The sequence below is a fragment of the Netta rufina genome (assembly GCF_964035555.1).
Source record: "Netta rufina genome assembly, chromosome: 24".
Taxonomy (NCBI): Eukaryota; Metazoa; Chordata; class Aves; order Anseriformes; family Anatidae; genus Netta; species Netta rufina.
In genome coordinates this window covers 2,281,868-2,296,550 of record NC_140148.1, presented here as the reverse complement: position 1 = coordinate 2,296,550, position 14,683 = coordinate 2,281,868, and the positions used below count along the sequence as shown (strand labels likewise).

General features: G+C 41.3%; 1 protein-coding gene across 1 annotated transcript; it reads left to right on the top strand.

Moving 5' to 3' along the window:
• Positions 1-2,960: 2,960 nt before the first annotated feature.
• KRT23 (keratin 23) lies at positions 2,961-12,935 on the top strand (the record flags this gene model as incomplete). Its single annotated transcript, XM_084301321.1, has 8 exons — positions 2,961-3,377; positions 7,032-7,114; positions 8,136-8,292; positions 9,879-10,040; positions 10,131-10,256; positions 10,982-11,202; positions 12,143-12,174; positions 12,832-12,935. The coding sequence occupies 8 exons, from the start codon at positions 2,961-2,963 to the stop codon at positions 12,933-12,935; spliced, it is 1,302 nt and encodes a 433-aa protein (XP_084157447.1).
• Between the last annotated feature and the right edge of the window lie 1,748 nt (positions 12,936-14,683).

The window sequence follows — 14,683 nt, the reverse complement described above, 5'->3', positions numbered from 1 at the left end:
ATCACAGAGTTATAGGACGGCTTGGGTTGGAAGGGACCTCAAAGATCATCTGGTTCCAACCCCCTGCCATGGCAGGGACACCTTCCACCACACCAGGTTGCTCAGGGCCTCATCCAGCCTGGCCTCGAGCACCTCCAGGGATGGGGCACCCACAGCTTCTCTGGGCAGCCTGTCCCAGTGCCTCACCGCCCTTACAGTGAAGAATTCCTCCTAATCTCTACTCTAAATCTCCCCTTTCAGTTTATAAACATTATCTGGGACTGCCCTAGCCCAGGTGTAGCACCTTGCACTTGGCCTTGTTGCACCTCATCAGGTTCTCATGGCCCCACCTCTCCAGCCTGTCCATGTCCCCCCGGATGCCATCCCTTCCTGCTGCTGGACGCAGTGCACTGCTCAGCCTGGTGTCACCTGCAAACCCGCTGAGGGTGTGCTTGATCCCTGTATGTCATTGATAAAGATATTAAACAGCACTGGTGCCGAGGCAGGCTGGTTTTGTATTACTTGCCAGGAAAAAAATACAATTTGTTTTGCACGGTGGCATGATAGTTGTGAAACTGTCAGGAAGTAAGACAAAGGCTATTCTGTCTCACGCACAGTCACCTCACCAACAGCTAGGTTTTGAATTTCTCTGAGTAATTTCATGTGAAACAAAGCAATCATTTTATTTCGTGTAATATTATGTTCAGCTTGGAGAAGAGCAGGCGCTGGGGAGACCTTACGGTGACCTTCCAGTACCTAAAGGGGCCCCAGGAAAGCTGGAGAGGGACTCTGCCAGGGAGTGTAGCGACAGGACAAGGGGAGATGCCTTAAATTAAAAGAGGGCAGGCTCAGCTTAGAGACAGGGAGGAAATTCTTCCCTCAGAGGGTGGTGAGCACTGGCCCAGGCTGCCCCGAGGAGCTGGGGGTGCCCCGTTCCTGGCAGTGCCCGAGGCCAGTCTGGATGGGGCTTGGGGCAGCCTGGGATAGGGGCAGGGGTCGTGCCCATGGCAGGGGGGGACTGGGTGGACTTTGAGGTCCCTTCCCACCCAAACCGTGCTGTGATTCTGTGATTATATAAGCATGCATGACTGTTTTTAATGTAGTATTGAGCTTGCTGAACTGCCAGACTAGAAAATTCAATCTGAAATTAATCTCTGGGGAGATGAATTGAGCAGCAGGATACCCGTGCCTCTATTACAGTTTTGTGGGTTTTAAAGTTAGGTCTTCATTTCTGTCTGGTGCTGCAAGCTCTTCTTACTATCAAGCTATAGTGCCGATAACGATCTGCATGTACCAAAGTGCAGCTGTTACCAGAACAGTTTGTCGTAGATATGCCTTGTATTTATTGGAAACTAGTACCTTCAATGATTAATTTACCAAAACGACTGAAAATGTAAGCATTTCTATACAATGAAGTGTATGAGGAATAAGAAGGAATCTGTACTCAATGGAAATGTAACTGGTAAAATGAAAATCAGGAGCTGCTGAGCGAAGCTGACACAGAACCACAAGGAGGAGCTCAAATCCTGCCCAACTCAGTCACCCGGGACTAGGAGGCATCTTTTCCTGCCTCCTCAGGCCAGGATGCAGTGCAGCAATTCCTTATTTCTGAAAAACGCCAACTGAAACTAACGCTGCAAAAAAGACTTCTCCCAGGAGAGCGTAATTCTGTTCTGCACAATCCCTCCAACCCTGCCATTTGGGACGGGTAACAGGTAGGTAATAATATCCCATGAAAGAGCTGAGCCTTCGCTGCTGCGGAGAAAAACAGCCGTACGGCTCCTGCCAGCCCAGGCAGCCCCACACTGCGCCCCGGTTCTTCCTCTGTCTCATCCCTCAGCCGTGCTCTGCAACATCTGCGAAAGACAGAGGCAAGTCGAGAACCCCAGCTCCTGCCACGGGCACCCTTCACAATTTATTGCCTCCTAACAAGCAGGAGGAATGGGAAAATCATTGCAGAAGCCAGACCTGCCCGTTCTGGTTTTGATTTATACAGAAGGTACCTGACACTTTTGAGAAAGCCTGTTTTTACTTCATTGCCAGGTCAATTTATAGCATTGGTAGCTTTAAATAACCACTTCAGTTTGGGGAGTATTGTTACAAACTCATATTTTAAATATTTTCTACAGCTAAAAATACAAATATCCTAATAGCACTCATATTAGTAACAGCAATAAATTCCTGCTCTACTATCTACTACAACAAGACTATTGAAACTGAAATATGACTGCACCTTGAATCATGAAGAAGAATCAGTAGAAAAGACTGCTCAGTATCTAATTCTCGTGTATTTCTACGGGACATAGGCAGCTGAAAGGAATAGCTGAGCCTGACTCACTTTGGACTGGAGTTTAGCTAAATGATAGAGCTTGGTTAACTTCATTAAAGTCTCATGTCTCACACAGGCTGAAGCTGTTTGCTACGCTAATGACAGCTTGATAGGACATGCTGTGTTTCAGGACGCACAGACTGCTATAGTTCTAAAGCCTGAGAATTATGACAGAAAAAAAAAAAGGTTCTGGGAGACCTGTCCCTGCCCTAGCTCTTCATGTGTTCTGTAATGGGTGATATTCTTCCCTTCAAAACGGGAAAATATAATGTATTTACTAAAGGGTTAGAAAAAAAGTTTGAAGCAGAGCTGATCCAGTTCCACACCTACTGCTTTTAGCCACACCTCACAATTATAATATGAAAAGAGAAGAAAAGAAAAAAAAAAAAAGAAAAAAAAAAAAAGAAAACAAGCAAAAGGAAAACAATCCGGTATGTGGCTGTGATTCCAAATAATAACAACAGTGCATGCTCATAAATGCTTCAGAATTGACCAAGAGGAAGCACGTTTCATGATGACACAATCTTGTTGCTGTAGTCATTCATCGAAGGGAACTCCCACAGGAAAAGGCATAAAGCTGCTTAGGGAAGGCTAAGAAGCTGCTCAGTGCTAGTCAGTCAAACATTGGGTTAGATCCATAACTGAGCTAAACATGAGTACCAGCCAAGGCCCTTTTCAATTTTTTTCTGCGTCCCTCAGGGGTAGTTCAGGGTGTGGTTTGGCCCAGCAAGGAACTTCTTACAGACCTTCAGGTGCAGATGGTGGTGCCAGCAGCATACATACCTCTTTCTCCTCTGCCAGACCCCTCTGTCTGGCTGCCGGAGGAGAGGCATCTTGGGGATGCTTCGGCGAGCACCACAGGGAAAGCATCTTCCTGGGTGGGAATGAGAAACAGACCATGCAAAACCTGAATGACCGTTTGGCTGCCTATCTGGACAAGGTCCGCTCCTTAGAAGCAGCCAACGCTCAGCTGGAAAGCTGCATCCTAGAGTGGCACAAGACAAAGTCTCATGGAGAGAGGCATGACTTCAACCAATACGAGCAAAACGTCACTGACATGCAAAGACAGGTAAGTCAGAGCTATACGAACTATGTCATTCTGTGCTCCTTTAAGGAATCTGGGTACTCAGTTATGCTGATGGCTTTCCTTTAAAGAAAATTAAGTAAAACATTTTAAATGTTAGAAATAGAAATGAAAGTGGTAGCAGGAGCTGGGCATAAACATTCTTTGCCTCCACAGGGAACAGAAAGGGGTATAAGAAAGTCTGGAAGGAGACAAAGGGGATTCTGCAAAGACTGATAGTATAAAGAGACTTGTGTGCTGCCAAGTGTTCATTCCTGTACATGAAACTGTGGTTTGAGCAACTATGTCTGGCAGAATTTGATCTTTTTGACTGCACATGTATTCAAGCAAATTAAAAAGCAGGCAAACTGAAGAGACTTCCTTCTTTCATGCACGCTGCCTTTAGACACTCTGTTGCCTTTCGTTTCTTTGATTCTTGTGGCAGCAGACGATGAAACTACAGGAGTTTTGGGTCCTAGGAGTTTATGTAATCAGATGGAAAATACTTCATTGTAATTAAGGAAATAGCAGTGACAAATTCCTTGTGGATGTTTTCACTATAATTAAAAGCAGAATTTCTGGTTCCCGCCAGTAGTTAATATTAACGTTCAACAGTAACTCTTTCAATCTCCCAAACTCACGTGTCTTCAAATTTAAGCATAATATTAATCTGTATTCATAATGAACATACTTAGCTCTGTAACCATCTCTGTGACTAATCACTGTAATTAACTTTACATAGCCATATGGGGCAAAAAGCAGAGCTATTCCAAATGCGATGCTCTTGTTTTCCCCCTACTTCTTTTAATATGATGACTTGGCATTCTCAAAACCCTGAGAATTTTTTTTCTAAAGGGCTTGGAAATGGTGTTGTCCCACACATTTGCTGACAGAGGTCAGGGACTTAATCAAACTCCCTGCTCACTGCTAAATGTGTTGCCTCCAGGCAGAAGATGAGGCAGTCTGACCACAGGCAATGTGCAAGGAGAGCCAGAATTGTCATCACCTAGTTCTATTTTAAGGATAAAGAAAGGTCATCAGTCTCCAAACCTATCACTTAAGCACTTTTTTTTTTTTTTAACTGATCCAGAGATGAATACTTGTTCATCAAGAACATAATGTGTTCGCGTTGATATGGAATTAACAAGTCAGAAAGATTTAGAAAGACGACACGACTAAAAGCACAATGCAGACTGTAGGAAAGCCCCCCTCCCTTTTGAATAGGTTATACTTAAAATACTTTTTTTCTAACACCGACTGAAATAGCTACGTGCTGGCTGCAGGCACCGTTAGACTAATGGCCATCGCAGCCAGTTTAATGTGGTGTTTGTACTGGAGAGGAAGGGCTAATAAAGGATTATTTACAGGGGACAATTCCATGATTAACACAAGATTTTCACTTTCTCTATAAATTATTGCAATTAGCACCATGACTGCCAGTAAAATGAGTGAGAATATAGTATCTAATTATTAACCATAATTAAATTAATTGCCCACAAATTAAAAAGGCGAGAATAATTTAGCACCCAAAGTGAATTTTAGACAAAATTTAGGAACCTATATCCAATAACCCAGAAAGTGTGTGATGTCGTGGCTATCTAAACCTCGACGTGTGTAATCACCTGGGTCCTACATTTGGAAGCACTCTCTTCCCTGGGTGAATTCACGATGAACATGACAGGGCAGCAAGTTGCTTTGCTCCAGCCCCACTCCATTTTAACCCAAAAGTTAAATAGCCTCAGTTCTTCAGGCATTCCTGGCTCCATTTTCACATAGATGCCAGTACAGCCTATGGTCATATTCAAGCATCTGGCCCTGCTAAAAATCCAAACTGATTTACAGAGGATTCAGGGAGGCAGGATCCATGCTGTGGACCAAAAGACATACAGCGTACTGAGGAACAAGCCAGCGCAGGAAGCCTTCCTGAAAAAAAAAAAAAAAAACTGTTTTGAAAAGGAATTTGAGTGCATTTTGTATATAATAATGTGTGAGTTCTTAAATAAGACATCTGTAAATTTGTTGACTGGTGTTAGTGATACATCTGTATCCACGATGCATGTAGTGAAGAAATCAGTGTAATTATAAACAGATAAATATCCACATCTGGAACGCGCTGCTAAGTGACACAGCAGCAGTCATACAACAGTTGGCAAAACAGTGATGACTGTAACTCCTCTGTTGGATTCTTTATTCTTTCAGACTGCACAGAGAGTTACAAAGCATCTATATATATTTCTATGTGTAGCTGTGTTGCATTGTTATGAAATGGCACAAAATCAAAGAACGCAAGTGGTGCTTTCTTACGGCCTCTCAGTTATTACCTTCCATAGTAGAATTTACTATTATCTAAGGATCGGTTCAAGAACTGCCTCTTCTCTGACAACAAATTTCAGGCAGCAACACTTTTAGAGTCTTGTTATAGTTCTTTAGCTGGCCTCCACCATGTCCCAGGGCAGTATCTGAGGTGTGCTGCTAATCACTAAGAACGTACAGTTTGTTCTGTCTTAGAGATTAGTTAAAACCTTTCACAGGCACTTTTTTTTTTTTTCTTTTTTCTTTTTTTTTTTTTTTTAAGAGAGGTAAACTTTTGACACTTCAAGACAATTTTGTCGTTTCCTGGTGTCTTTGTGATTCATTTAGGTGTGGGAAGTTTTGATAAAAAGTGCTGAGAGCTCTCTAAATAGCTAGAGATATCTCTGTGGCCATAATTCACCTTGTTTCAGTATGTAAGCATCGAGTGGAGGCAGCTGCAAACATGCATCTTTTTCCTTTTTGGTAGGAGAGGACGTGATGTCCCACAATCAGTAGTTCCTTCTAATTACGCATGAGGTTCTAGAGTACTTCCAAAGATTCTGAACGGAGTACTGAGATTTTCATATTCAGATTTACAGCTCAAAAGCTGCCTCACTTTAACGCGGACTTACAAGTCTTTTCAGCACACCGAGTACACTAAACGAAGGATGTGGTGCACTTTCTCCTTCACCTTTTGGAGCACATTTCAACATTCCAAACCAAAATCAGAATGACAATCACTGTATGCTGCTGGAGGTTTCAGTATAGTGGCAGGTGAATAATTGACTGGATCATGACAGCTGGCCGGTGCTGGTCTCAGAATGACAATCCGTACAACTCCAGACTTAAGCACAAGAGGGGTCCTGTCCTGCTCATGAGTTGCTTCTATCATCATCATTACACCTCTGCATCTCAGCACTGATTCAGCAAGGTGTTTATGCACATGCTTATTTTTGAGCATATGATTAATGCCAGCATTTTAACTGTACTCAGACAGAATTTAATGTTGAGGAAGACAGTGAAATTATTCTGTAATATGCCATGAGATTTGTGTACTGTTATCCGTATCCTTTGCCTGCCCACACATAGTATGATTCCTACTACTTCATAGCCAGGAAAGACAAAGTAAAATAAAAAAATAAAAATAAAAATTAAAATTAAAAAAAAAAAAAAAAAGAGTAAGGTTATGGACAAAAATAGCAGAAACATCTAAGTGACTCAGGAAATTAAGTTTCTTTATCTATATTCCTTAAAACAGGACTTCCATTTTTCTTTCATACAAGCAGCATGGAATCTTAAACAGCACAGGTTATTCATTGTCACCATGTGTATGGCAACACCAAGTCTGTTGGATTCTCTGTTTTGCAGATTGAGGATGGCAAGATCACCAACGCCAGCATCCTTTTACAAATTGATAATGCTAACATGGCATCTGAAGACTTCAGGCTCAAGTAAGCTCTTTTTTGGTTTCCTGATTAAGTATGAAAGAGAATTAAGCAACATATTTCTTTTTTTTGAAAATGCAGTCTGATGCCGATTTTACTTTAGCTTTCTGGTGATAATGAATAAATAAAACCAATGTGGAACACATTTTTTAAAAAAAGGATTAAAAAAAGGATGTAAAACACAGAAATGATTGCTGAACAACCTTGAGTCACCCTGTTTATGATACTTAGTTCAGGTCCTGAAGAGCAGGTTTTACAGCAGACACTTGATACTTGTGACAAAAGGCATTTAAAACCATCATCTGGGAGTACAAATTAACCCTTCTCTGCACCCTACGCTTCCTTAATCCAGCCCAAATCTACTTCCTGCAGTTATCACTTCTTCCATCCAGCTCCACAAGAAATACCTGTCCCTCAGCATCTTCTGCTTTGGGTTCTCAGTAGTTTTGCCACAGTAAATGGGCCAGCGCTTCCCCGGTTACCAGTGCACACTTTGATTGTTCAGGACATTGCTGAAAGGGTTTTCAGACCATCTAAAAAGCCCAAATGCTTGGACTGAGATCTTCCTGGTAGATCTTTGCCCAGGAAAGGAATTTACATTTCTGTAAATCAGGCTTCTTAGGAATCATGAAGATCTCGTCTTATTTTTAATAGACGTGATCAGTTATTGAAAATCTCACAGCTTTTGATGGTATTGTAATAAATCTGCAGAATCGAAGCACTCCATTCCCAAAGCTTTCATAACTTGGTGAATGATAAAAAGGAAAAATAAAAGAAAAATAACTAGTTCATACCATAGAGGAGCTGTGACAAGGAAAAAAAATACAATAATAATAATGGAACACATCCACATTTTTAGACTATTCAAGAATTTATCAAAGAATGTATTTTACAAACAGAATCTGTTTCCTTGGGTTTTTGTTCCATACATAGAGGACTTAAGCAAGTCTACTTCTCTGTGGTACTGCTTATACACGAGGCAGTTTGTTCTCACTAAGCAGGCTCTCTCTGCTCCTTCCCCATAAAGGTACGAAGCCGAGAAGACTCGCAGGCAGGGAGTGCAGTGTGATGTTGAGAACCTGCGTAAGGAGCTCGACGGCCTGACTATTATTACAACAGATCTGGAAATGGAAATCGAAGGCTTGCGAGAAGAGCACATCCTCAGGAGGAAAGACCATGAGGAGGTAGAAAAAGTTACACTATCACACAAATCTTTGCTACTGTGTAATTAACTTTGAGTAAGATCCACAATCTATAAATGGGATTGATGATTCAGAACCCAACCATGTTTCTGACAGAGCCAACGAGAGTCAGATGAGGCACGAAGTTTGTGTGCTACTTTACCAACTAAATCAGGATTTCAGGAAGGATAACAGATTGCTATATTTTCTCCCAGGCTCTTTTCTGGTCAGCTCCTCGTTTGTCGCACACAGCTAATAATAAGTTACGTATTTGACAGAAATGTTCTAAGAAATACCTAGATCTACGTACACAGAGATTCGGATAAACAGGAAGCGTTTCTGGTTGCTGTGGAGTTTTTCAGACCGTAGCCTTTCCCCTCACCTCGGGATATATCATTTCACAGGCACGGAGTGCCTGAGATGGAAGGGACCTCTTGGGGTCACCTTGTCCAACCCTCCGGCTCAGGCAGGGTCCCCTAGAGCAGGCTGACCCAAACTAAACAGATCTTGAATTCACAAAGGACCAAAACTGAAAAGAATGGTTAGCAAAGCCATGTGAGACTACTTATTCTTGTAAAACTCTAAACATAATTAATTAGATAACACTCAATCCCTGTCAAAAAATGTGCTGCTGTCTTAATACAGAGCTACACCAGAGTAGTCTCTGTTATTCCATTTTATGTAATACCACTGTGGGACAGCATGCTGCTTTCACTTTGCTTGATCTGGTGTTGTTTTCAGTTAGTATCTAATACAGAACCAAACACCCTACTCACTACCTGTGGATAAAGCAGAACAGGAACACAAGGGTTACACAGCAGCAGGTGAAACTTTCTTTGGCTGGTCCCCTTACGGCCCAGGATACGAACTAAACAGCTGTCATAAAACAGCTTTGGGAATCGAGGCAACCAACAGAGACATCAGCATGTCCAGCTGATCTACATTGCAGAGGCCGTGATGTCATGCCCAAAATGCTGCTTTGCCTGGACGCTTTTGAAAATGGTACCTAGCACATAAGGTTGTGCTACACCAAAAGGAATGTTACCGTACCTGCTCGACTTGTCCTGTAATTATGTTGTTTACACAGTAATTATATGTTTTAATCCAATTATTCCTTTAACAATTACATAGAACTTTTATATTACTCTCCTGTAAACTTCGTTATAGTTCCATAAATATTAACATACGGGGTAAGAAAGATGAAATTACTGTTAGATTTTCATGAAAAGTTCTAGGCTCATAACAGATAAATAAACTAAAAATCTCAGTGCTTTATTAAATATATATCTTCCAGAAATATAATTTGAAAAGATCTTCTGCAATGATTTTACTGAGCTCTCTAGCACAGATCTGCCATGGAAGCAGGTATCAGACTTAAACACTGGTTTAAGTCATGTCGCAGTATGATCCATGTGTACATTTTCAAAATAGTGTTAACTAATCTGTATAACAAACTATTATAATGAAAAAAATATTGTGGGTATTTTGAGAGGATGGAACTGAGGAAAACAAGCCAGGGACAAAAACTGTTTCCCTTTTCATGAACAAGTTTCAGAGCTTGAGCTTGTTTCATCTGCTGATATCAACAGGATATGGAAGCAAATCGCTCATCACAGGACTTCAAAGTCAATGTAAAAGTAAATGCACCACCTCCTGAAGACCTAGCCAAGATTCTAGCAGAAATAAGACAAGATTATGAAGCCATAATTGAAAAGAATCGTCAAAGCCTCGACAGTTGGTACAAAGAACTGGTAACAGCTCTTTCCTGTTCATTTCAAAGATCCCTGGTGCTGTACCTGACTGCCAAAATCAGTAAACTTTTCTCTTGTTTTGCTCCACAGAGCTCAGCTGTGTCTCTGGCAGCAGCCCCTAATCCAGAACAGATACAGAGCAGTGAGAACGAGATCAAGGATCTAACCCGTACTTTACAGTCCCTGGACATCGAGCTGCAGGCACAGATGAGTAAGGTATCTACTGCAGACATCTCTGGCTGGCCACTGTTACATCATAAATTCATAGGACCTGCCTTGGACCAATTCTTTGCTTAAATTATGCCTAGTGTAATTTTTGTGTAGTTATTAAAGTATACGTGAAATTGGAATTTGGACCATACTTGATTTTGACAGAATATGTAACATAGATTCAGCAACCATTGCCAGGATGTAAAAATTGTCTCACTTTACAACAAAATATGGGGAGAAGAAAAAGAAAATACAGGAGAATTGACTCCATTATCTAAAAAGAAGACAGATAATATAAATTTCATATTTACAACCCCTGTTATAACACGTGAAATATCTGAACTGTGAAAAATACTGATGGGGAACCTTAAAGCTATTTCTTCAGCTTTTGTAGAGGTGAAAGCTCACATATCCACGTCTTTGAGGTTTTGAAGCAACCCTGTACAGTTAAAGCAGGAACTGACAAAAAAGTCAGCAGTTACAGGAGCAACAGCTTTTGAGAATAAGCATTATGGCAGGGACAAATTACTCAGTTTTTGCCTTTCATTATGCACACACAACACAGCTTCATGATTCTGCTGATTTCATGTAAATAGTCACTCAAGTGGCTAAGTGCTTAAATGACCACAACCTAGGTTTTGTAATCATCTGGCCAGAGACCAAATTTGCTGGTATTTCTGCATTATACCTGCTACATAAATAATAATCATAGAATTGTTATCTGCTGTCAGAAACACATGCTGGAAGACACCTTGGCTGACACCCGGAATTACTATGCTGTTGCACTTCAAAACATGCAGCAGATCATCTCCAAATGTGAGGAAGAGCTAAGCCAGCTTCGTCATGATATCAAGCAGCAAAATAACCAATATAAAGTTCTTCTTGGGATTAAAACACGCCTGGAGAAGGAAATTTCCACTTACCGCCTGCTGCTGGAAGGGAATGTAGACGGGTAAGGCAAAGCTGCCCTGACTGGAATAGATGAGAAGAGAGTTCTTGTTTTCAGCTTATTTATTTGTTTGTTTACGTTTAATCAAAGCTTGTGAGTTCCATGCTATGTGAAGGGCTGGTATTTTAATTTGATGGATCATAATACAAAGCTTGAGCCATTTAATATAAGGAGAAACTTGAATCTGTGTAGTCTAGATTACCTAAATTAATATAACGATATATTTTTAAAAATAATTTCTACATTCCCACAGCACGTCTATCTCTGCTGAGGAAAAAAATGTCAATTTCAGTAAAACTCATAGTCATTTCCAATCTTCAAGACAAGTTCTAGATCAAAATGAAGCCCAGAGTGAAGTGCAAAATGAAGTGCAGCTGAGTTCTGCTCAGCCACCCGCAGCTGCAAGTACCAGCACACAAACCCACACAACGTGCCCCTGTGCTGAGGGGCTGCTGGGTTTCCCCATCTTTTTTTTTCTTTTTTTTCTGAATCTCTGCATTCAGAAATCTCTGGCCCTCTCTATTCTTTGTTCTCCCACCTGATACACAGAGCACGGCTTATTTACACAAAATAGAAAAAGGAAGGTCAGCAATAACTGAGTGCCTCTGTTATAACCTGAGGCAGGGCAGTGGGGCACCAAGTCCAGGGCTGGGCATCAGGAACCAGGCAGGGACCTGAGCAGCTCAGGGCGTACGAGGAGCGATGTGCCCGTCCTTAACAGAAGTGATACTGAATGCACAAGGGGACAGCTTCAGCTGAGGGCATCTGCACCTACAACTAATGAAAAGTTTGTATACTATAAAAAGTCCCTTCTTAATTTTTTTGTTTTCATCTCTTTTCATATTGGTATGAGGCCTCCTTAGAATCAGTGAGTTGAAGGGGATGAATAAGTTCTTGAGATGAGTATATTCATTACTTTGTCTCTGTTTCATTTTCTTTACAGGAAAACAAAAAAATCTGAATCGAAAGCTAAAGGTAAAAGTCCCTTATTTTGTTCTCTATAGTAGCTTTTAATTATTGTCATTTCCAATCAAATTTTACTCAGAATAATTTTCATCTTAAGGAGCTATGAAAGGTTTGCATTGCAATTAATTCTCATGTAGGCCACATTTGAGAATAATTTCAGTGATTCACCTGCGAAGGACTGCACTTCAGAGCACATTCTGCTGCGTCTGCCTGCTCACGGGCTGCTCTTCACACTGACCTCTGCCAGTGAAGCACTCTGTCCAGAGCTCAGACTCAAGCCTAAAGCTTTCATGGTATATGAGGAGGCAAAGAGACTCCATTTGGTGACTAAAACAGTCTTAGGGCTTGAGAGCAAACAAAATCTGCATGTCTGGAAACTCATATTCTGGTATGAGCATGACCTACAGACATGCAGGTTAATTTGCTCTGAAGTTAGATTTGCATTGGCTGGGATGCAGCTTTATTATTCATTTGCCCTGACCTGGACAAGGCCCAGGGTGACTTTGTTAACATTTCACAAAGAGCAGTAAGTATTGACTTAAAGGGAAACATGTAAAGATAAATCAGTTGAAGAAGCAGCTGGTAAATTACTGTAAATGAAGTTTTCCCTGCATCATCTCTTCTCAGCATTGCTTCTTGTATAATTAGCCTTTCATTTTCTTTCAGAATATGCTGGGCTGACCAATCGAAAGATCAAAGCAATTGTCCACGACAGTGTGAACGGGCAGGTGGTATCCTCCACCGTCAACGAGATCCACCAGCAAGCATGAAGCAAGAAGTCCTGCCAGCTCCTGGCTCCCCCGGCAGGCTAACAAGCAGCCTCTGGGAACTCCCCTGCACAGCTCGTGCTCTGCGTTGGTCTCGGTGTGTGTGAAAAGGGGATGCTGTAGTGAGCTCACTCCTAAACTGATCTGCAGCCTAACGCTGAAAAGCGCCACACAGAGCTAGGTAGAACTGATATGCTAAAGGGCTTGTAGTCACCACAACGCTGAAGACAAACTACTCAATGGAAATGACTGTCTGAGTTGGTAATATATGTATTATGCACATCTCACCGGGGCATGAATCTCCATCTGTGGTTCAGTTATTGCTCTGCAAATTAACTATAATTTAACGTGAATAATCTCTAAACTTTTCTCCCGGTCTTATGTCTCTTATCATATACCTCACTGCTGCCAATAAATCCTTTTCCATTACTTGTATTGGTCGTTGGTATTTCTGATATTACTTTTTCTTAAGTATGCACCAGCCCCTGGCAGTGCTATTGACGCAGGTCCAAGGGGCTGCAAAAGCCTCATTGTTTCAGCGAGTATGAAAGTGGAAGGACACAAATAAGAACAAAAGCCGTGACGCAAGCTACAGGTGTTATTTATATAAGCAAAGCTATCAGACTTCCTTACATAAAACTTTTGGTTTGCACCATTTAAAACAGGGTTATCAGCAGTACTGTTGTAAAGTGCACTTTACTAAAATATTCATCCTGGAAACAATCATTTATTCTTCAGCTCTAGAGAAATTTTGTTCAACTATCTTGACACGTTTTCTTTCAGACTGTAAGTACTTTTCCAGCCACTCTCATACATTCCCAGTGACCTATTTAATTCAAAACACCATTTCAGCAATTTGCTTTCATATTAATGCTCCTCGGTTTTGTTGACGGGTTCTGCAGTCAGGACAGACTGGTAGATGCAGTGCATACCATGCTGCCAGTGCTGGAAGGCCCAAGTTCTTCAGCCAAACCCACTCTTCCCCTTTCTCACGTCAGCCCAGTCACCACTACAACAGGAGACCCTAACAGCAATATGAAGATTTCCAGAGATACACAACACTGAAAACTAAGGAAGAAAAAAAACCCACAGTATTATTAGGACTGTTTAGACAATGGAGGCTGGAGAGCAGAACTAAGAGAGCCAAAATGGAGCACCAAGAGTGTCTGTTCAGATTTGCATTCCAAAGTCTGCATATAAAACAGTATGTTCTGGGCAGTCTTATATTCAAGAGTGAAATTGCCATTGTACTCTTTCATACCTACTCATAAGGGACCTTCATAAAGAATTCTTGCTACCAGCTTTGCTTTGAAACAAGGTTCACAAAAGAAAGTGAAAATTTCAAAGAAAATGCAGATTTAAAATAAACAAAGTCCATCTCTACAACACAAAGCACTCTTACTGGCATGTTAAGACCAGTTCATGATCCCCCCCTTGTCCCTCCTTCCCCCACTCTCCACCCTTGTTGCACAAAGAGATCCCGAAAGCATTGAATGGATTACCTAATGGTTTCTTTAAATTGGGTAAAACTTGTAATACAGGACTGGTAACTCTTGGCTAATTAACAATGTCCTTCCTTATGGCTTACCAGATCCAACAAGCCAGACCTGGTGTTTGTAGCATCTGGACAAAATGTGCCTAGGTCTTGTACGATTTTCTGTGCTATTTAGAGATACATTTAGTTATCAAATGTACAGAGCCTATCGGCATTGCTGTGATATAAATAATTATAAAAACTTCTAAGTGGTTCC